Below are 22,041 nucleotides of genomic sequence, written 5' to 3'. Positions count from 1 at the left end.
CTCCTCCTCTCCTCTCCCCCTCCTCCTCCTCCCTCTCCCCTCCCTCCCTCCTCCTCCCCCCTCCCCCTCCCTCCTCTCCTCTCCCCCTCCTCTCCTCCTCCTCCTCTCCCCCTCCCCTCCTCTCCTCTCCCCCTCCTATCCCCTCCCCTCCTCTCCTCTCCCCCTCCCTCCTCCCTCCTCCTCCTCCTCCCCTCCCCTCCTCTCCTCTCCCCCTCCTCTCCTCCTCCTCCTCCCCCCTCCCCTCCTCTCCTCTCCCCCTCCTCTCCTCCTCCTCCTCTCCCCCTCCCCTCCTCTCCTCTCCCCCTCCTCTCCTCCTCCTCCTCCTTCCCCTCTCCCCTCCTCTCATCTCCCCTCCTCTCCTCCTCCTCCTCCTCCTCTCCCTTCCCCTCCTCTCCTCTCCCTCTCCTCTCCTCCTCCTCCCTCCTCACCACTCTCCTCTCCCCCTCCTCTCCTCATCCTCCTCTCCCCCCTCCCCTCCTCTCCCTCTCCCTCCTCCTCCTCCTCCTCCTCCCCTCCCCTCTCTCTTCTCCCCTCCTCTCCTCCTCTCTCCTCCCCATCCCCTCCTCTCCTCTCCCTCTCCTCTCCTCTCCTCTCCTCTCCTCTCCTCTCCTCTCCTCTCCTCTCCTCCTCCTCTCCCTCCCCTCCCCTCCTCTCCTCTCCCCCTCCTCTCCTCCTCCTCCTCCTCCCCCTCCTCTCCTCCTCCTCCTCTCCCCCCTCCTCTCCTCCTCCTCCTCCTCCTCTCCCCTCTCCCTCCCCTCCTCTCCTCTCCTCCTCCTCTCCCCCCCTCCCCTCCTCCTCCTCTCCCCCTCCCCTCCTCTCCCCCTCCCCTCCCCTCCTCTCCTCTCCCCCTCCTCTCCTCCTCCTCTCCTCTCCTCTCCTCTCCCCCTCCCCTCCCCCTCCTCTCCCCTCCCCTCCCCTCCTCTCCCCCTCCCTCCCCTCCCCTCCCTCCCCTCCTCTCCTCTCCTCTCCCCCTCCCCTCCTCCTCCTCCTCTCCCCCTCCAGGGGCTCTGGTGGACCAGGTGTGTTTGAGGAGCTGGCTAGGGACTATGTTCCCCAGCTGTATGACTGCATGCAGGACCTGGGTGTGATCTCCACCATCTCCCTGTCCTGGTTCCTCACCCTCTTCCTGTCGTCATGCCCTTCGAGAGTGCAGTGGTGGTGGTGGGACTGCTTCTTCTACGAGGGCTATCAAGGTGATCTTCCAGCTGGCCCTGGCCGTGCTGCACGCCAACATCCACCAGCTGCTGAACTGCAAGGATGACGGCGAGGCCATGACTGTGCTGGGCAGGTGAGGTTTGGGGAGGCTGGGGGGAGTGGGGAGAGGGGGGGGGGGGGCAGGGGGGAGGGCAGGGTTGTACCTGGTTCTCAGCCTCTTGTAGCCTCAATGTCGTCTCCATGAAGTGTTGTTCATAAGTACTTTGTGTTCAGGTACCTGGACAGCGTGACCAACAAAGACAGCACCCTGCCTCCCATCCCCCACCTGCACTCCCTGCTGACGGACGACACTGATCCTCACCCTGAGGTGGACATCTTCAAGCTGATCCGCAGCTCCTACGAGGTGGGTCCCTAACCCTCACCCGTCACACTAACCCTCACCCTCACCCGTCACACTAACCCTCACCTTAACCCTAACCCCTCACTCGTCACACTAACCCTACGAGGTGGGTCCCTAACCCTCACCCGTCACACTAACCCTCACCCTAACCCTAACCCCTCACTCGTCACACTAACCCTACGAGGTGGGTCCCTAACCCTCACCCCTCACCCTCACCCGTCACACTAACCCTCACCCATATCTACCCCAACCTTATCTATAACAGCTCCTATGAGGTCGGTCTGGCTGGGCACTATCTATCTAGCTGGCTGGCTGAAGTTTAGTTTTTTCTGGCTGGTTGTCCATGTTTATCCAATAAAATGTTTTCTGCATCTCTGAAATGATGTCTGTCTCTCCCTTTCTATCTCCCTTCATCTCCGGTCGGTCTGTCCCCCCGACCTTTGCCCCTGGTAGAAGTTTGGCTCTCTCCGTGCTGATGTCATTGAGCCAGATGCGTTTCAAACAGAGACTGAGGGTCATCCAGACCATCGAGGACACCACCAAACGCAACGTGGTACACACTACCACACACACACCATACACACACACACACCATACACACACACCACACACACAACACATTAATGACGGTCTGACCACTGAAACACTGTTAAACCTTCTGATCCTCAATCTCCTGCTGGGCTTTCTACATGCTCTATTTCTACGTATGTAAACATGTGTTCTAACGGTTCTTTCAACCCCATGCTCTCCCAGGTCCGAACCATCGTGACAGAGACGTCCTTCAGCATGGATGAACTGGAGGAACTTTACGTGCTGTTTAAGGTGTTGTTGATGTGTGAAACAGCTTGATAATGTACCTACAGTAGATGGTGACCTGTAAAACGACTTTATTAACAGCTGCCCCCCCCCCCCCCTCCCCTCCCCCCTCCCCCCCAGGCAGAGCACCTGACCAGCTGCTACTGGGGGGGTACCAGCAACCCTACGGAGCGACACGACCCCAGCCTGCCCTACCTGGAGCAGTACCGCCATGGACCTGGAGCAGTTCCGGGGCCTGTTCCCCCTGCTGTTCCCCTGGGGGGGCCCCGGGGCCCATGCAGACTCCCTGGCCCTGCGCTTCTTCCACCTGCTCGACCACAATGGGGACGCGCTCATCAACTTCAGGGAGTTCATCACCGGCCTTGGTGAGAGGGAGGGGGAGGTGAGAGAGGGAGAGTAGAAGGGTAGGGGGTGAGGGGGGAGGAGGGGGTGAGGGGGGAGGAGGGGAGGAGGGGGAGGAGGGGAGGAGGGGGTGAGGGGGAGGAGGGGGTGAGAGGGAGGGGAAGGTGAGGGAGGGGGAGTAGAAGGAGAGGGGTGAGGGAGGGAGGGAGTGTGAGGGAGGAGGGGGTGAGGGAGGGAGTGAGAGGGAGGAGGGGGCGAGGGAAGGAGAGTAGAAGAGAAGGGGGTGAGGGGGAGGAGGGAGTGAGAGGGAGGAGGGGGTGAGGGAGGGGGAGTAGAAGGGAAGGGGGTGAAGAGGAGGGGGAAGTATGCGTGTTCATATTCATGTTCATGTTGCAGGTGTGCTGTGTCATGGAGACCTGACTGATAAACTGAAACTCCTGTACAAGATGCACGTCATTCAGGTGACTCTCTGCCTGTCTGCCTGTCTGTCTGACTGCCCATCTGTCTGTCTGTCTGTCTGCCTGTTTCTGTCTATGTGGGTGGGTGCCCGTGTGTGTGTGTGAGAGAGTGTGAAGTGTACAGTAGCAGAACAGAGTAAAAAGCAGAAGTAGATTATGGCAGATGTCAGTCTTGCTTGGCGGGGCGAACACAGAATCCCTCGTCAGCAGCTGTGCGTGCGTGTGTGTGTGCGTGTGCGTGTGTGTGAGACAGGGTAAGACAACAGACTTAACAGTATTTTAAATCCACCTCAACTGGAGTTCATGAGTATTCATGAGTGTTAGGCTCTAAAAGCCTTATTGACTAGAGCAGCACTTCCTGTAATGGTTAGTCTGTTAACTCAACATTTTCTTTTAAAAATGTTATTCATTTAGCAGACACCTCTACCCAAAGCAATGTACAAATAATCCATGTAGAAATTACATCAGAAAATCAAGGATTAGCACAGAGTAGTTCAGCAGTATTTTGCGGCCAAAACCCACCGATGTAACGGTGATGTGAAGTCCTTCTCAAGGCCGTGTTTCCTTTTTCCTGTGTTTCAGAGGTGGCCCAGGAGGAGCCAGACTCGGCCTTTGAGGCGACACAGTACTTCTACGAGGACGTAACCCCAGAAACGGCCAACGGTAAGGTCAGGACCCCTGCTGTGAGGTTGTGACCCCTGCTGTGAGGTTGTGACCCCTGCTGTGAGGTTGTACCCCTGCTGTGAGGTTGTACCCCTGCTGTGAGGTTGTACCCCTGCTGTGTGCATCACTTTCATTTTAATATATGTATGTGTATTATGTGTTTCATAATATGACTTTTATTGTGCTGCTGAAGGAGCTGCGAAGCATTTCATGACAGTCTTCATTCTGTACACTTAGAGAGGAGAGCTTTGAGAAACAAACATTGATTTGTTCCTCTCAGTCAGCCTGTTAATCACTGGATAACTGATAACCTTTACCCCCTAACCCCGCCCCCTTTAGGTCACAACCCCAAGTGTAGGACTGAGAAGGACGACGGCTTCGTTAGGGTCACTTTCAACACAGAGAAAGGTAGTGTGTGTGTGTGTATGTATATGTGTGTGTGTTTGTGTGTCGTCTCGGTCTCACCTCATCTTGGTTCCTCAGTGAAGAAGCTCCACGCTCCAGACAGCCGGAGCTACCTGAGGCTGTGGAACCGGGACCAAGCCCAACGGGAGAACATGAAGGACCTACCCAAACTTAACCAGGTATGGTTGCCATGACCCCTCCACATCTGGTCGCCAGGAAACGGGAGCCTGTAGCATCGCCACGGCTATGAACGCACTCATCTGTTGGAAGTCTCTTGTTTACATCTTTCTGACCTTCTCTCTCTCTTCCTCCCCCCCTCTCTCTCCCCCCCTCTCTCCCCTCTCCCTCCCCCCTCTCTCTCCCTCTCCTCCCTTCCCTCCCCCTCCCCCCCTCTCTCCCCTCCCCCCCTCTCTCCCCTCCTCCCTTCCCTCCCCTCTCCCTCCCCCCCTCTCTCCCCTCCTCCCTTCCCTCCCCCTCCTCCCTTCCCTCCCCCTCCTCTCTCCCCTCCCCCTCCTCCCTTCCCCCTCCTCCCTTCCGCCTCCTCCTCCCTTCCCTCCCCCTCAGAGCCAGTTCATAGAGCTGTGTAAGACCCTGTACAGCATGTTCAGTGAAGATGTGCGGGAGCAGGAGCTCTACCATGCCACGGCCACCGTCACCAGCCTGCTGCTGGAGATGGGAGAAGTGGGGAAGCTGTTCAGCTGCCGGCCGGAGGGGGACGAGGAGGAAGCCAAGCCCCCTGGAGGAAGGAGGGCAGGCGGAGAGTCGCTGCAGAGGACCCCAGGAGAGGGAGTCCTCTCTGGGGAGGAGGAGGTGGAGGAGGCCGGGGTGGAGGCCCAGATCAGACCCAGGCCCCTGCGGGGAGCCGGGGGCCAGGGAGTGTGGGGGGCCGGGGGACTGTGGGGGGCCGGGGGACTGTGGGGGGCCGGGGGACTGTGGGGGGCCGGGGGACTGTGGGGGGCCGGGCGACTGTGGGGGGCCGGGGGCCGGGGACTGTGGGGGGCCAGGGGCCGAGAGAGGAGAGCTGCTGTCCCAGATGGAGGACATCAAGCTGGAGGACTCATCCCCAAAGGACCCTGGGACCTCGTCCGCCATGTTGATTTCGGACGACGAAACAAAAGACGACACGTCCGTTTCCTCCTTCTCCGTCCTCAGCGCCGAGCTGGAAGACAAGCTGCACTGTGAGGACATTGCAGAGGACACCGTCTTGGTCCGCAGTGGAAGCACTGAGCCCCACGACGGAGACGGGCCCCACGACGGAAGTGGGCCGCACGACGGAGGTGGGCCCCACGACGGAGGTGGGCCCCACGATGGAGGTGGGCCCCACGAAGGAGATGGGCCCCACGACGGAAGTGGGCCCCACGACAGAGGTGGGCCCCTTGGTGGAGGTGGACTGCCCCACAGCACCAGCATTGATAAGGACTGGGCCATCACGTTCGAGCAGTTCCTGGCCTCTGTGCTGACGGAGCTGGCGCTGGTGCAGTACTTTGAAAAGCCGGTCGATGTGGCGGCTCGAATCACCAACGCCAAGAACGTGAGGAAGATAGGACGGCCGGCGACTTCCTGCAGCGACTATGAGATCTCCCTCTCTGGGTAGCCGCTAGCCACTGGCCGCTAACGCCACTTGAGAAAATACAGACTTAATACTAAAACTCATGTTTTAATGGTAGGCTGTTTCAAAACGGGAAACATGATTATCTACCTGTTACGTAGCCCGTGTGTATCAGGTGTATATAAATAATATGTAATGTCCACTTTTAATGAGGAGGAAGATGACGGTTTCAGTAATGGCGTCAAACTTGATATGAAAAATATCTGCATAGTACTGTATGGAGTTAAAAAGGGAAAAAAACGCTTCTAGAAATGCATTTTACTTGATGTGAGAAATACTTGACAAAGGAAACACGACAAAATAGGTTTTTCAGATGGGAATACGGTTGTGTTGTTAGATCGGAGTGCTTGTGTACTGTACATGTATTAGCCGAGCTTGCTGTACTTTATATAAAGTCACGTATAGACGATACTACGTCTCTAGTCCAGTCAGACTCTAGAGCTCAACTGCGCCTTGCCAAGTCAGGAGTGGGCTATCCTCCCTCCCTCCATCCAACATGTAATCATTGTCCAGGAAGCAAGAGTTTTTAGTTTTTTGATATACGAATGTCGAACATGACAGTTCCAAATGCTGCAAATCAAACAGCTAGCTGCAATATTGTATCACGTCTTAAGACCTGGACATGAGATTGCAGGTTTTAAAATAGGCGATCAAAGTGGAAAGCTGGGATACCCCACTCTTGTTATAGGGCTGAAAATCCACGTTTCTTAGATGTACGTAATACATGGCCTCACAACGTATTTAGACTTAAAATACTATTGGACAGAACTCTCTATTGGTAGTTTGCAAACTAAACCTGTTATCCCACCTTGTGTACACGCACCTGCACTTTGTTAGCTAGCTCGATCTGTTTGGAACAAGGTTTACAAAACTACATCTGTCTTCATACTTCCTGTACGCTTGTGTTTTCTTGCCTTGTAACACGTGAACAACTCTCTTGGTCAAATCTTCACTCCAAAGCTTTTGTTTTGCGATGTATATATTTCAAAACCACTGTTTTTAATTCGTTCAAGTGTAATGATTGTAAGTGTCCAATACTGTACAAGGTTCATGCTTTTAAGCGTACAACCTCAACTAATTAAACATAGTATGAAAATAATAGTTGCCTGCATTACATTGAAAATACTAGTGGGATGGTTAAACAAATATAGATACAGCTCCCTCTGCTGGAGACTGCGCAGATCACAACTAGATAGTAAATGACTGCCGTACAGGCTCAGCAGGAAAACATTGAGGATCTCCAGACGACCTTGCGGCGAATCAAACTGGCATGGTGAAATATCACCTCGCTTTTTCTCTCACTCTCTCTCCCCGTCTTCTCTTTCTCTCCCTCTCCTTTCTCTCTCTTCGCCAGACCACCTAGAAGGCTTGTTCGCGGTCACAGCTTGTTGTTGTTGGTCCGAGTGTCTTTTCTGTGTCGAGCTGTTCGAGGTGTGCGTGGGGTCACAGCTAGCAATCATTAATCCCCCAGAAACACATCTGTGGTTGTAATGAGCTGAGGCGTTGACTGTCGGCTCGGGCGGTCCTGTCTGGAGTCACGTGACGTGTCCTCTTCTCACTCCTGAGATCGGCAACGAGTTATAGTCCAAAGTGACTAACTGGGGGATTTGAACCTGCAGCGTCTTGACATGTAGCTAAATGCTGTAACCACTGAGCTAAACCTGTACAATCACTTCGGTATTGTTTTTGAAATATCTTATGTTCTACATTATTGTTCCACGTTCTAAAAACACTCCAGTACCCAGTTTTGTTAAAGTAAATTGCCATGTAAAGGCAGCTCTCCCAATCAGATTATGCTATAGTATTTTGCTATCATTATTACTAGTGATGTTGTTATTCTGCTTGTGGAGAGGAGGGGTTACGTAATGTAGGTGCTGAGTCAGTTGAACCCTTCTGATAGAGCACAGTGCTTATCTGGTCTGATCTGAACTTCACTCTCTAGTTTGTCACTGTCACCCTTCCCTCCCTCCCTCCCTCCCTCCCTCCCTCCCTCCCTCCCTCCCTCCCTCCCTCCCTCCCTCCCTCCCTCCCTCCCTAGGACAGTAGAACTAGGACAGTAGTACTAGGACAGAAGTACTAGGATAGAAGTACTAGAACAGCAGTAATAGGACATTAATACTAGGATCGTTTTGCATAGTGCTTTAAGGGACCCATACATGATCTATGAATGTCTAAACCACACGCAACTATTCATGTTCATGTTGGTAACTCATTGATAGTCAACAATTATCGCCAGTTCGTGTAGGACCTCCTAAAACCCTTTCTGTATATTGGCAAAGTCAGACAGATCCATATCTGGTACCTGCCAGTCAGGAGACAGACTGATCTGGGCAGTTGGGACAAGTTCTTTGCAAGAGTTCAGAAGCCAGCAAATCAGAGTCCGCACCCCACCCTAACTCCCCATTGGCCAAGGGCTAGAGACAAGCCCCGGGCCAGCTGGTTTGAGCCAGTGTTGCCATTGTTAAAGTGACAGGTTGCGGACAGGGGTGTGTGGGTAGTGCCGATAATTGTGACACCATGTTACAAACACCAGCGTGTTCATGCCAGATTAGCTGCATGGCGGATGGAAGCTTGTTCCCACATGGACTTGTCATGTGAATGGATAACGCTACGAGTGCAAGAAAGGCACATTACAAAAACAATTTATTTTTATTTTTAACAGACCTGAAAAAACAACACAAAACACACAAAATACATACGTTCACTTTGACAATCCTAGATAACATATTTACTCATATTTCTAAATTCATGTCAGAAATTCTCCACTTTCAAGCTGCCCTTATGTTCAACAGTCAAACACATTCCAGTGGTCTGGTGTGACTCGAGGACTTCACCTGTGTTCAGTGTTTCACCAGTCCTCTGGGGTATCAGAAAGCAGGTTATGAGACGTAACCAGGCAAGTTAACTCTCCAGCTGACTCACAATGTTTCAGCAACTCACTGGCAATGTTTCTAAAACGCTGGCTGTCAGATGGGGAGTTAACTTACCCGGGTCTGTCTCCTAACCTGCTTTCTGGAACCCCCGTAGTTCTGGAAGTGTTTCTCAACCTGCGTATCGTTGAGGTAACTTGGACATTGACTCAGTGACAGTTTGTACTTTGGTTCTTCCTCCTGTACACAGACCGCCTCCATGAGAGCGTTGTAAAACATGAAAACACATCAGAAAATCCTATAAATGCAGAATCTGAGAGCTGTTGCTCCTCTTTGCTCAGTCAGCCTTCCAGGGATTATAATCTGCTCTGAATCTAATCTTGACATAACTGCAAAACCTTTGAGGGAGAGGAATCCCCTGGATTACAGTGTGAGTAGCCGTCATGTTCATCTGAATCATCCAAAATGTTTTCATCTGCATTAATGGAAAACAACTGAAGTATTTCTGTACATCCCAGGATGCAGTAATTGATGCCATATTACATCTAATAGTTTTACATGCACATAAAATATGTTTGATTTGCACTTTACTGAATGGGAAGTATTATACAGAATATTGGAGTAAAAAGGCTCAGATGAAGCAGTTACCTCGATGGTGTAAATGATTGTTGATGGTGAACTTTTCTTTCCCTGTCTTCCTCTCTTCCTCCCCTCTCTCCCCTCCTCCTCTCCTCCTCATCCTCTCCTCCTCTCCCTCTCTTCCTCTCATCCCATCCCTCTCCTCCCCTCCCTCTCCTCCTCCTCTCCCTCTCCTCCTCCCCTCCCTCTCCTCCCTCATGGTTCTGGTCAGCAGGCACTATGGTGGGTCTGAAGCCGTCTGATGTGCCTCCTCCGCTGGGCGTGAAGATGCTGAGCGCCGGGGCGGCCGCCTGCATAGCCGACCTGATCACCTTCCCCCTGGACACCGCCAAAGTCCGACTGCAGGTAGACATCCTCCCCTTGGATGCTGTCAGACTACAGCTAGAGAATCAAATCTGTTTTCGGTAGCCCTTTTCACAAGCAACATCAGAGGGCTTACACACACACAACTGTTTACACTCTGCTTTGCGTATCACTTTGAATAAGCGCCTCTGCTAATAGCCCTCTCCCCCCCACCTCTCTACCTCCCCCCCACCTTATCTCCCCCCCACCTCTCTACCCCCACCCTATCACCCCCCCATCTCTCTCCCCCACACCTCTCCCCCGCCCCCACCCTATCACCCCCCCATCTCTCTCCCCCACACCTCTCCCCCGCCCCCACCCTATCACCCCCCACCTCTCTCCCCCACACCTCTCCCCCGCCCCCACCCTATCACCCCCCCACCTCTCTCCCCCACACCTCTCCCCCGCCCCCACCCTATCACCCCCCCACCTCTCCCCCGCCCCCACCCTATCACCCCCCCACCTCTCTCCCCCCCACCTCTCCCCCGCCCCCACCTTATCTCCCCCCCACCTCTCTACCCCCACCTCTCTCCCCCACACCTCTCTCCCCCCCAGATCCAGGGAGAGAAGGCTTTGTCCCAGGGGGTCCGTTACCGCGGGGTGTTTGGTACGATCAGCACCATGGTGAGGACCGAGGGGCCCCGGGCCCCGTATAACGGCCTGGTGGCAGGGCTGCAGCGACAGATGTGCTTTGCCTCCATACGCATCGGTTTCTACGACAACGTTAAGAACTTCTACACAGGCGGGAAGGACAGTGAGTGTCCTGGGAGAGAGAGAGTGTGTGTGTGTGTATACACAGAACTGAGACTGTCTGTGAGATTAGTTTCCAGTTCGGAGGTCTGTAAAGATCAGGATGAGTGTGTGTGTGGAGACAGCAACTCGTGTGTGCGGGAAAAGCCAGAGGAGAGTGTGTGTGTGGAGAGAGCAGGAGTCGTGTGTGTTGGTTTGTAGTGACAGACAACATGTCTGCCTCTGCTAGCTTGTTCCTCTAATCATCAACTGAACCCCCCCCCCTCCCCCCCTCCTCCCTCCCCTCTGTTGAACCCTGTCCTTCCCGTTCACCCTCTGCCCCTTTCTACCCCCCTCCCTCCTCCCTCCCTCCCTCCCCCTCCTCTCCTCTCCTCTCCTCTCCTCTCCTCCCCTCCCTCCCCCTCCTCTCCTCTCCTCTCCTCTCCTCTCCTCTCCTCTCCTCCCTCCCTCCCTCCCCCTCCTCTCCTCTCCTCTCCTCTCCTCTCCTCTCCTCTCCTCTCCTCTCCTCTCCTCCCCTCCCGTCCCCTCGTCCTCCCCTCCCTCCCCCCTCCTCCCCTCCCTCCCTCCCTCCCTTCCCCTCCCTCCTCCCCCCCTCCCCCCTCCTCCCCTCCCCCCTCCCCCCTCCTCCCCTCCCTCCTCCAGACGCAGGTGTGGGGGTGCGCATCCTTGCTGGGTGCACCACGGGGGCCCTGGCCGTGTGTCTGGCCCAGCCCACAGACGTGGTGAAGGTTCGTTTCCAGGCCCAGGTGAGGCTGGCGGGGGTGGCTCGGCGCTACAGTGGAACGATGCAGGCCTACAGACACATCTTCCAGCACGAGGGCATCAGGGGGCTCTGGAAAGGTAATCTGGCTGGAGAGCAGCTCAGTGGTTAGAGGATATGGATGTGATGATTACACTGTTGTCATAATGTTGTTACACTGTTGTGTTGTTATTACACTATCATCACACTGTGATTACACTGTTGTCATCTTTTAGGTTAAAATTTAAGTTGTCATTTACAGCAAACATAACAACATGCATCCAACGTAATGTGTATATTACATAAAGCTGAAATAATGCTCAAATTAATGCTAAATAATTGTGCTTGTGCTCTCCATGTGCTCACATGACCTGTGGAAGTCCCTATCTAATCACATCAAACCTAGACTAGGTCCTAGGTTTGGGCTAAGACCCTCATGTTTACAACGGGTGGCTCTGCCCCTGGTTAGTACACTGTTATTACACCGTTAGTTTACAGTGTTAGTTTAGTGTTAGTACAATGTTCGTTTAGTGTTATTAGTGCTATTAAAATATTATTACACTTTCTACATAGTTCTACATTTTTACATAGTTATAACGGTGTTATTAAACTGTTATTACACTGTTATTACACTTATGATGTGTGTACTTTTGCCATCTCTGATGCTCTCTGACCCTGGTTGACCTAATTCCCTGGTTGACCTAATTCCCTGGTTGACCTATGACCCTGGTTGACCTATGACCCTGGTTGACCTATGACCCTGGCTCTCTGCTCTATACAGGCACCCTGCCCAACATCACCAGGAACGCCCTTGTCAACTGCACTGAGCTGGTGACCTACGACCTCATCAAGGAGGCCATCCTCACACACAAGCTGATGTCAGGTGAGACGGTCTGCACACACACACACACACATACATACACACATGGGGGTCAGGTGGCTGAGCGGTTAGGGAATCGGGCTAGTAATCAGAAGGTTGCCAGTTCGATTCCCGGCCGTGCCAAATGACGTTGTGTCCTTGGGTAAGGCACTTCACCCTACTTGCCTCGGGGGAATGTCCCTGTACTTACTGTAAGTCGCTCTGGATAAGAGCGTCTGCTAAATGACTAAATGTAATACACTCACACACATATACACACATATACACACATACATATACACACATATTTACATTTCTATATGTAAATGTAGACATATACACATATATACACTATACTACACATATATACTTCTGATACTGGCCTCTGGGTGAGGCCAGTATCAGAAGTGCTAACTGTGTTCTAACTGTGTTTCAGTGGTCAGAGTGCCACAGTGCAGAGTAATAACTGTGTTTCAGTGGTCAGAGTGCCACAGTGCAGAGTTCTAACTGTGTTTCAGTGGTCAGAGTGCCACAGTGCAGAGTTCTAACTGTGTTTCAGTGGTCAGAGTGCCACAGTGCAGAGTAATAACTGTGTTTCAGTGGTCAGAGTGCCACAGTGCAGAGTTCTAACTGTGTTTCAGTGGTCAGAGTGCCACAGTGCAGAGTTCTAACTGTGTTTCAGTGGTCAGAGTGCCACAGTGCAGAGTAATAACGTCTCAACTATCAGTGACATGAACGATAACATCTTAACTACAGAAGAGCAAAGTACAGCGCGGCAAAACCAGTGTTGCAATCTCAGACATGGTTTTGAGTCTCAGCAGGAAACACAACATGATGTGTTGATTAGATGATTCAAACCTAAATAACTGGTCTGGTTTATAGTAACAAAACCGTATTCAACTGTTATTTCCACTCTAACTCCACTCTAACTCTGGATAGAGTGGAGAGATTGGAGATTCCAAAAATGCCTTAACGTAACTTTATTATATGGAAGTATATGAACGTTCACAAATTAGTCAAAAGTAATAACAGCGATCTGAAAAATGTAAGTCAACCCATTCACCAACTCTTCCCGCAAGTGCACAGGTGTACAGGAGCGTAACACTGAGTGTCACCGCCCATATCCACGTGACTCAATCACACCGCGATCACACAATAACAAACTATAATACGAAGAAATCATGCCTGGCTCCTCCACTGTCTCTTTCGGTAGACAATCTGCCGTGTCATTTCATGTCTGCGTTTGGAGCGGGCTTCGTCACCACGGTGATAGCGTCTCCGGTGGATGTGGTGAAGACGCGCTACATGAACTCTCCTCCGGGTCAGTATCACAGCGCCATAAACTGCTCCTGGACCATGCTGACCAAGGAGGGGCCCAGCGCCTTCTACAAGGGGTGAGCTTACACTCACACACACACTCTCACTGTCATAACACACACACACACACTCTCACTCACTGACACACTATCACTCTCATAACACACACACACTCTGACTCACTGACACCCTCTCACACCCCTCCCCCTCTCTCCCTGCAGCTTCGTACCGTCTTTCCTCCGGCTGGGCTCCTGGAACGTTGTGATGTTCGTGTCGTTTGAGCAGCTGAAGAGAGCCATGATGCACACCAAGAAAAAGGAGACCAGCTAGACCTCCCCGCCTCCACACAGGAGAACCTGTAGGAACCTCCACACACACCACCAAGGAGACAAGGAACATTCAACCACCTCTAGAACCGTGTTTCTGTCCTCACAGGAACTTCTGCTGGTGCGTGAAAATGAGCAGAAAATCTTTTGAAGGATTTGTGTGAATATTTCTTTAAAGCGCACATTAGTATTTGATGCTGAACTGACAGTGTTGGAGGGGGAGAGCATAAGAAATGTATTTGTGACATCTGTTCTTACCCCATCCTAAAGCCACGACCCCAGGAATATAGGAGGTACCCAGATTTACAAAGTAAAACTTATTTATGCAGTCTGAACAATATATATTTTAATACTATATAGTTTAATGTATGAAGTTACCCCACACACACAATCATCACATCAGTATTTTTATTTATTGACATTTGAGGATGGACGTGTCAGTCATTATAAATTGGGGTTTCAATATTGGGTCTACAAAATTACAAATCATCTTGAAAACACAGAAGTTTAACCCTATAAATAACACACACAATACAAAGTCAGCTTCACAACACACAACAACACACAACACCGTACGCATGTCTGAAAGACACATCGCTGCCCTCTCCTGAAAGTGACAGTATAGAAACGCATTAGAACATGCAGAGATTCATTCATTCTATTGAAACGCATTAGAACATGCAGAGATTCGTTCATTGTCTAACAACAAAACTTGAGCACACACACATCGAAGCTTCCACAAATGTTCTGTTCTCTTCTCACTTCCACGATAACCTGCTCTGGACTGTCTACGCTGTATTCCTGAGCAAAATCACAATTACAAATATGAGAAGTTGTTTCTTTGTATAAATAAACCCAAGATATTTTGAAAGACATAATTAAATATGCCTTTTTAAGCCTACTCGCTAGCAGCTAGTGTTTAATAGCACTCTGTTACTCGAAACGTATCATCAAGTAGTCCGTTCCTAGTCGAATGAAAAGTGCACCGTCACCCACAACAACTCTGGTTCCTCTTCCTGTTTATGTCAGAGTTGGGATGGTCAGAGTTGGGATGGTCAGAGTTGGGATGGTCAGAGATGGAAAGATCAGAGTTGGGATGATCAGAGTTGGGATGGCCAAGATGGGATTGTCAGAGATGATTCTACATATCTGCTTTCTGCTCCCACACAAAACGTGCACTTTTTCTTTTTTTTTTACCGAATTTTAAATATAGATGTTAAGTAAATGTTTTATGTTACAAGAGACCTATGGCGTTAGAGCGTTGCAAAGGGTGTACCATTTTTTAATCGTTTTGAGTCCTTACAGTTATCCACTATTAAAAGCGTTTAAGCTAGAATCAGGTTAATTGTCACCTGGGACCCTTAAAGTATCTGAGCACCAAGTGCGTCTTCTGGATCTCAAAAAATGAAGGAAAAAAATAATACAGAAACAATCATCAGAAACTGGTAAGAACATTGTTGTTCTCCAAGTGGTCCCAGTCTTGGTCCTGAGGGGTGAGATGTTCCTGGTCAGGTCCTGAGGGGTGAGATGTTCCTGTCAGGTCCTGCTACAGAGCAGCACCAGAGACACGCTGGGGTCCTGCAGCTGCTGTTTCACCTGATCATGGAACTTCTCCCGGTAGTGGTTGAACTCCATGATGCTCTCCGGCTGCTCCTGTACCCAGAACCTGTCAAACTCATATGCCAAGTAACCTGAGGGAGGGACAGGGGGAGGAGGGACAGGGGGAGGAGGGACAGGGGGACAGGAGAACACATTTAGGTTCTCTCTCCCTGACAGACTCTCCAACTCTGATCATCCCACAATGCCCAATTTTATACACACTCTTATCACTGTTCCAGCTTAAACTAAATCAAGCTCTCCAAGTGTATGACCAACATCAAAAATAAATTCTATAGGAGAAAGTGAGGTTCTAGAGGAGAGGGTGCGGTTTTAGAGGAGAAGGCAAGGTTCTAGAGGAGAAGGCGAGGTTCTAGAGGAGAAGGCGAGGTTCTAGAGGAGAAGGCGAGGTTCTAGAGGAAAAGGTGAGGTTCTAGAGGAGAAGGCGAGGTTCTAGAGGAGAAGGCGAGGTTCTAGAGGAGAAGGCGAGGTTCTAGAGGAGAAGGCGAGGTTCTAGAGGAGAAGGCGAGGTTCTAGAGGAGAAGGCGAGGTTCTAGAGGAGAAGGCGAGGTTCTAGAGGAGAAGGCGAGGTTCTAGAGGAGAAGGTGAGGTTCTAGAGGAGAAGGTGACTCACAGTAGAGCAGGTGGAAGTGGCGCAGAGTGGGTCGGCCGGGGACACAGTTGTAGAAGTGAGGCTTCAGCAGCCCAGCTCTCATCAGGCTGTAGGCCATCTCAGTCAGGTTGATACCTACGATGGCATAGGAGTACCTGGGACACACACACACACACACACACACAGGGTTAGTACCTGGGACACACACACACGGTTAGTACCAGACACACACACACACACACACACACAGGGTTAGTACCAGACACACACACACACACACACACACACACAGGGTTAGTACCAGACACACACACACACACAGGGTTAGTACCTGACACACACACACAGGGTTAGTACCTGACACACACACACACACAGGGTTAGTACCTGACACACACACACACACACACACAGGGTTAGTACCTGACACACACACACAGGATTAGTACCTGGGCATGAGTCTTACCCTAGTCTGGGGTGGTTGGCATGAGACAACGCCTGTCGAGCTTCTTCCGTGTAGTTCTGACTGAAGAAGCTGAGGAAGAAAAACATCCAGTTCATCAACAAGATGCAAATCAAACCATATAAATGATGTTTCTGAAAGCGCGGAGCGCTGCAAGCACCCTTACAGCAGGTTACTGAGTCCCAGCATGCCCATTCCCCGAAAATCTGTCTTTGGGTCGTCTCCTTGGAAACCGATGTCGCCCCACTGCTTGGTGACCCGGGCCTCCAGTCTGGTGGTTGGCATGAGGAGCTCCCACAGCTACACACACACACACACACACACACACACACACACACACACACACACACTTACAGATCAGGAGAGGCCACAGCTACACACACACAGTATTCTGACACAGTTTCTTGATTGCACCAAGATGTTTGTGGTCATGGTGACGTCTCGTTGCGGTGTGTTTGTGGTCATGGTGACAGCTCCCTTGTGGTGTGTTTGTGGTCATGGTGACGGCTCATTGCGGTGTGTTTGTGGTCATGGTGACGGCTCATTGCGGTGTGTTTGTGGTCATGGTGACGGCTCATTGCGGTGTGTTTGTGGTCATGGTGACAGCTCCCTTGTGGTGTGTTTGTGGTCATGGTGACAGCTCATTGCGGTGTGTTTGTGGTCATGGTGACGGCTCATTGCAGTGTGTTTGTGGTCATGGTGACGGCTCATTGCGGTGTGTTTGTGGTCATGGTGACGGCTGGTACCTTCAGCAGCATGTTCTCATGCTCGTTGTTGTTGGGGTCAAAGACCTCCTTCCTCCTCTCCTCCACACACGCAAACAAGCTCTTGTGGCCAGTGATTTGTAAAACACACGCCTGCAAATTCATCTGAAACCTGGACGGGACACAAAAACGAGGGAGAAAAGGAACACATGATAACTGCAACCCTAACCCAGTGGGGTATGGTGACCTAATTCCCTCTATGGCCCCTCCCGCCCCATATTAAACTTAACCGCCCCCCCCCCCCCCTCCTTTTTTATGTTCTTTGACTTTGTATTGTCTTCTGTCTCCTTTGGAGGAACATTTTTTATTTAAGGGAGGCTTTCAACAGGTCTCTTGTGCCACAAGAGACCTGTACTTAACCAGTACTTAACACTTTGGTGTTTAAGACCTTCCACAAACCTAAACCTATCAAACCAGAAGAGGGGGTTTGTCTTGTTTCGTTTTGGTTTAGCAGCTGCTTGTTCTCCACTTGTGGCAGTGAAACCGCCAGCAGGGCAAGAAGGTCTCCATGACAGCTTACGTGGGATCTTTCTCAGCCTTGATGTTCTTCTCCCTCATGATCTGAAGCACACAGGCCTCCACCCCATCCTCCTCAGCATCCACACACGCCCTCAACACCTGGAGACCGGAGAGAGAGACAGGTTAGACACACCCTCAACACCTGGAGACAGGAGAGAGAGACAGGTTAGACACGCCCTCAACACCTGGAGACCGGAGAGAGAGACAGGTTAGACACGCCCTCAACACCTGGAGACCGGAGAGAGAGACAGGTAAGACATGCTCTCAACACCTGGAGACCGGAGAGAGAGGTTAGACACACCCTCCACACCTGGAGACAGGAGAGACAGGTTAGACACGCCCTCAACACCTGGAGACAGGAGAGAGAGACAGGTTAGACACGCCCTCAACACCTGGAGACTGGAGAGAGAGGTTAGACATGCCCTCAACACCTGGAGACAGGTTAGACACGCCCTCAACACCTGGAGACCGGAGAGACAGGTTAGACACGCCCTCAACACCTGGAGACAGGAGAGACAGGTTAGACACACCCTCAACACCTGGAGACAGGAGAGAGAGATTGGTAAGACACGCACACACACACAAGGTAAATAAGACAGGATAAAGTTTGAGCTTGTGACCGTGTCATCCAGTAGCCTGACTTCTATCTTCAGTATCACTGAAGCCCTGCATGCTGACTAGACATGTTGGTGCCCGGTGTGACGGGTTGCCAGGGGTGACGTAGATACGAGCCAGCGTGGACGGAGTACAGAGCCTGCTGATTTTGCAGAGTTACTGAAACACTGGCTGGAGATTAGAGGAGGCTTGAGACACTGATAACATTCTACCTCTGTGCTTTAGCATCGCCAAGCATGCAGAGTGGAAACAGCTGTAGATATCTCACGGTGCTTACTAAGACTAAACCTGGTGTGAACGGATAAGGAATTAGAGCGTCAATAATGACTGGTTTAGTACATCAGTAATCTTGAGCTACAGTAAAAAAAAATATCTTGTGTTAGACTGTAATATTATTAAAGTAAGTAAAATGTGAAGAATAATCTAGATCTAATGAAAATAAAGAATTTCCATGGAAACATAAAGATGCATTGAGTTATAGGCCCAACCAGATACAGTGTATATAGTTAGACAAAAAAATTATTTTCTAGAGTAATTGGATTTATTGACAATTCTCAACTATCAAAAAAGTGATTCATTACAGTAGGGAAGGATAGCTTACCTTGCTTTTTGATGAATTAAGAGAGAGTTCTGTATGGAGACATAAGCATCAGGTTAGTTTCACTATAATGACATGAAAACCATTAGAATTATCACACAGACACAAACTAAGTTCCCACTCTTGGTTCTGACTGAGTTTCAGACTTTGCCACATTTATCCCGAAGTTAAATATGTTTCCCTCTGTCTGGCTCAGAGCCTGATGTGTCAGCACCCTTGGTGAGCTGCAGGATGGGAGCCTGGCATGACGATGTATGAAGGCTATGTTCTACATGTCTCCCTGCTCTAACACACCTGGTTCAGATGAACGGGCCAATATCAGGCTTCTGCTGAGCTTCATAACGATCAACTAATTTGAGCCAGGAGTGTTGGAGCAGGGAAACATGTAGAACATGCAGGGCAGGGGGCCCTGAGCACCAGGGATGAGGACCCCTGCTCCAGACCTCACCTGTTTTTGTGGTCCTGGTGGCTCCGGGTTTGTAAGAGGAACATATCCTCTGCAGTTCACACTTCCCTGTGGCGTGACGAAGGATCCACTTCAGACACAACCTGAGGAAGGATGTGTAGAAATACTGCCAGATATACCCCAGCATGTTCTGCAGACCAGCGGGAAGAATGAAAGACAGTCAGACTGGGACGGTTAGTGAAGGAGAACAGTAAAGACACTTAAATACCTGTTCAGGATGTCTGGGTCTACACATACAGGTGGAGGAGACAGGGCTGGACATAGCTCTAACACATATATTCACTCACAAAAGGGTCCCTTTGAACTGGAGAAACCTGTGCATTTATCCGTGAGCTTAACTACTTAGAGCTTCACAGAAAACGAATGTAAATTGATGTCCGTTTGGCCTAGAGATGTACCTAACTGGACAGCTAGCGACCTCAGCTCCAGTGGAGGCTGGTGATTGGTCCACGGCCAAGAAAGTCCTTGTCTAAGCATATCGTGTCATTGATCTCGTGCTTGTCTAGTGTCACCAGGCCGACCTGGTCAACTGATTTGTACATTTAGCTAAACTATTGCAGTAGTCACTGATAATATTAAAGATAATACAATGACTGTTCAACTAGCTATCATAGCCAGGTACATGGAATTAAAGACAAACGTTATCTCTTATTATATCGTCTTAGATTGGCTGTCAATAATATACATGGTTGACTTTGTTTCACACTGTGGATTTAGGGGGTTTATCAAGCTAAATTTAAGTTCAATACAAATAGCTAGATAGACAGCTTGTAAATCAGGCCAACAACAATGGAGCCGGCTGTTAGCTGGCTAACTCAACAGATGGTTTCATCAGCCGTTCCTTTGAGGCAGCTTGCTCTATCTGGCCCTGGGACTCAGAGTGAAAGTCACCGTTAACCGCTAGCCGGACAACAAGCCGATCTAGTAGCTCTAGCCTAGCTGTGGGGTATCTAGCTAATTGTTGCGTTAATTTGAAAGGATTACGCTAGTACGTTAGCGAATAGACTACATCGAAGAATGTAGGCTAGCCTGGTGGGACCGTCCCAACAATACAATACAGCTAGCACTAACATATTAACAGACTAACACACAGGGAATGTTGGTAGCTAATGTTGCAAGCTAGCCCCGCCGTACAGTTGAAGCCGATACAAAGAAAGTCAATACAGACAGTTAGCATTGTTGCTAAAGCTAGCCACCAACAGGTTGCAATAAAACTAGGCTACCTTGTGCGATCAGCTTGAGTTTGTCGGCAATGTTGACACTCTTTATCTATAAGAGTAGAAAGTTAGAAATATATAGATATGTTGTTGTTGATGGCTAGAATACATCCAAATTATCCTGTTGCCAACTAGATGCGTTGTGTCCGACTTCTTCTGTGAACGTTGCGAAGCACAAATTCGGGTTCCATGATCTTTACCGCCACCTATTGGTGTACATTTGCCATGGTCATGGCAGTGAGAAGCAGTCATGCCAAAATAGACAGGTGCCAGTTGGGGCTCATCTTCCGAGTTTGTTTTGTCTGAACATCCTCAGCAAGGACAACATGATTTAGCTTCGCCATTGGTTACGTCACTTCCCCACAATCCAGATGTTATCGTTAATTATTTATGAATGCTCGATCCATACCAGAAACTTAGATAATACAACCAGGCTTCTAGTAAGGGTGCAATTGGGGTGTTTGTGGATTTGAAATATGATTTCTTCAAGTTTTAGGACAAATAAGGAAGTATTAAACTTGAAAACTCCTATTTTTACTTACGTTTGTTGTGGATAGAGCTTGGCTAATTGGCTCTGCTTTATGCCTGACAATGTATTAAAAGCGCCCGTAGAACCACTCGAAACGACCTGTTATAACCTAGGTAGCCTAATTAAGCACACTACTCAGGAAGCGACCACTCTATCTTCTCAACAGCTGGGTCCCCATTGCCCCGGCGCTGCGTGGGTCAGGTCGATCACACGCAGTTACTGAGTCAGTTACGATTCAGTCAGACAGAACACTTAAATACAGGTTGTCCTGCAAAACACCGTCATCATAATCCCGTCAAATGACTTTTTATGTGTTTGTTCATTAACTCTGTTGTCAACTCAGACACGACAATTTCTTCAAAATTCCTTCAAATGTTTATACCAAAGATGTTATGACAACTTTAAGGATTGCTATTGCTGTGGTCCAGAGACGAAATATTTTATTTCTCACCGTGAAATAAAATCTGCGCTGCGTCCAAAGTGTTTTTTTAATATAGATTATAAGCCCACATATAGGCACTATATGTGCAGAGATAGTCCAAGAATTGACTGAATTCCTCTTTATAAAGAAACACAGCCGCGCTGCATTGACTGCTGGCTGTTGTGAAAAAAGTGCAAATTCAACCAGCATTGCAGTAGATTCTACAGGACGAGAAGCTCCGGTGCACGAGGGTCTAGCAGCAGGCTGTGATGATGACACCGTTTGATAGTTAAACCTCTGATAGTTAAACATCTTGTATCCGCTATTTCCCCCAGTTGAGATGAGTAATGTCCTGCTAAAACCTTTTTCCCTGTATCCGCACACCGACAAAACAACAATGCGGTGTGGGGCATCCCCCGGGAGACCGCTAAAGCGCGTCGGGGGTGGGGGGGGGGGGGGGGGTACGGGGGAAGAGAGGTGACAGAACGACGTGCGATCGCGCGCCTTGTCGCTTTGGTAAAGCGTAAAGCAAGTTTGATATGGAAGCTGG

The 22,041-nt window shown here is 50.2% G+C and overlaps 3 protein-coding genes across 3 annotated transcripts in view; 2 read left to right on the top strand and 1 right to left on the bottom strand.

Moving 5' to 3' along the window:
- The window catches only part of tbc1d9 (TBC1 domain family, member 9 (with GRAM domain)), a 20,694-nt gene extending 13,759 nt beyond the window's left edge, over positions 1-6,935 (top strand). The window contains 13 exon segments of the mRNA XM_067250248.1: positions 1,194-1,288; positions 1,429-1,558; positions 2,009-2,041; positions 2,043-2,108; positions 2,309-2,377; positions 2,492-2,581; positions 2,583-2,736; positions 3,110-3,172; positions 3,751-3,834; positions 4,174-4,242; positions 4,318-4,418; positions 4,804-5,117; positions 5,254-6,935. Of these exon segments, the coding sequence (XP_067106349.1) occupies positions 1,194-1,288; positions 1,429-1,558; positions 2,009-2,041; positions 2,043-2,108; positions 2,309-2,377; positions 2,492-2,581; positions 2,583-2,736; positions 3,110-3,172; positions 3,751-3,834; positions 4,174-4,242; positions 4,318-4,418; positions 4,804-5,117; positions 5,254-5,833 (1,848 nt within the window). The 3' untranslated portion in view covers positions 5,834-6,935.
- A 2,142-nt stretch (positions 6,936-9,077) lies between these two features.
- ucp1 (uncoupling protein 1) lies at positions 9,078-13,799 on the top strand. The gene is made up of 7 exons (XM_067250151.1): positions 9,078-9,148; positions 9,572-9,702; positions 10,255-10,453; positions 11,092-11,289; positions 11,970-12,071; positions 13,261-13,441; positions 13,586-13,799. The coding sequence occupies exons 2-7, from the start codon at positions 9,577-9,579 to the stop codon at positions 13,692-13,694; spliced, it is 915 nt and encodes a 304-aa protein (XP_067106252.1). The 5' UTR covers positions 9,078-9,148; positions 9,572-9,576; the 3' UTR covers positions 13,695-13,799.
- Positions 13,800-15,017: 1,218 nt separating this feature from the next.
- Positions 15,018-20,692, bottom strand: elmod2 (ELMO/CED-12 domain containing 2). Its single transcript, XM_067250152.1, has 9 exons — positions 20,548-20,692; positions 19,307-19,454; positions 18,862-18,890; positions 17,647-17,744; positions 17,109-17,238; positions 16,529-16,662; positions 16,366-16,434; positions 15,921-16,054; positions 15,018-15,381 (listed from the first exon to the last, which is right to left on the bottom strand). The coding sequence occupies exons 2-9, from the start codon at positions 19,449-19,451 to the stop codon at positions 15,227-15,229; spliced, it is 894 nt and encodes a 297-aa protein (XP_067106253.1). The 5' UTR covers positions 19,452-19,454; positions 20,548-20,692; the 3' UTR covers positions 15,018-15,226.
- Positions 20,693-22,041: the final 1,349 nt, after the last annotated feature.

Source organism: Osmerus mordax, chromosome 14 (assembly GCF_038355195.1).
Source record: "Osmerus mordax isolate fOsmMor3 chromosome 14, fOsmMor3.pri, whole genome shotgun sequence".
NCBI classification, from domain to species: domain Eukaryota; kingdom Metazoa; phylum Chordata; class Actinopteri; order Osmeriformes; family Osmeridae; genus Osmerus; species Osmerus mordax.
The sequence above is the reverse complement of the archived record's forward strand: the minus strand, read 5'-3'. Positions and strand labels throughout refer to the sequence as shown.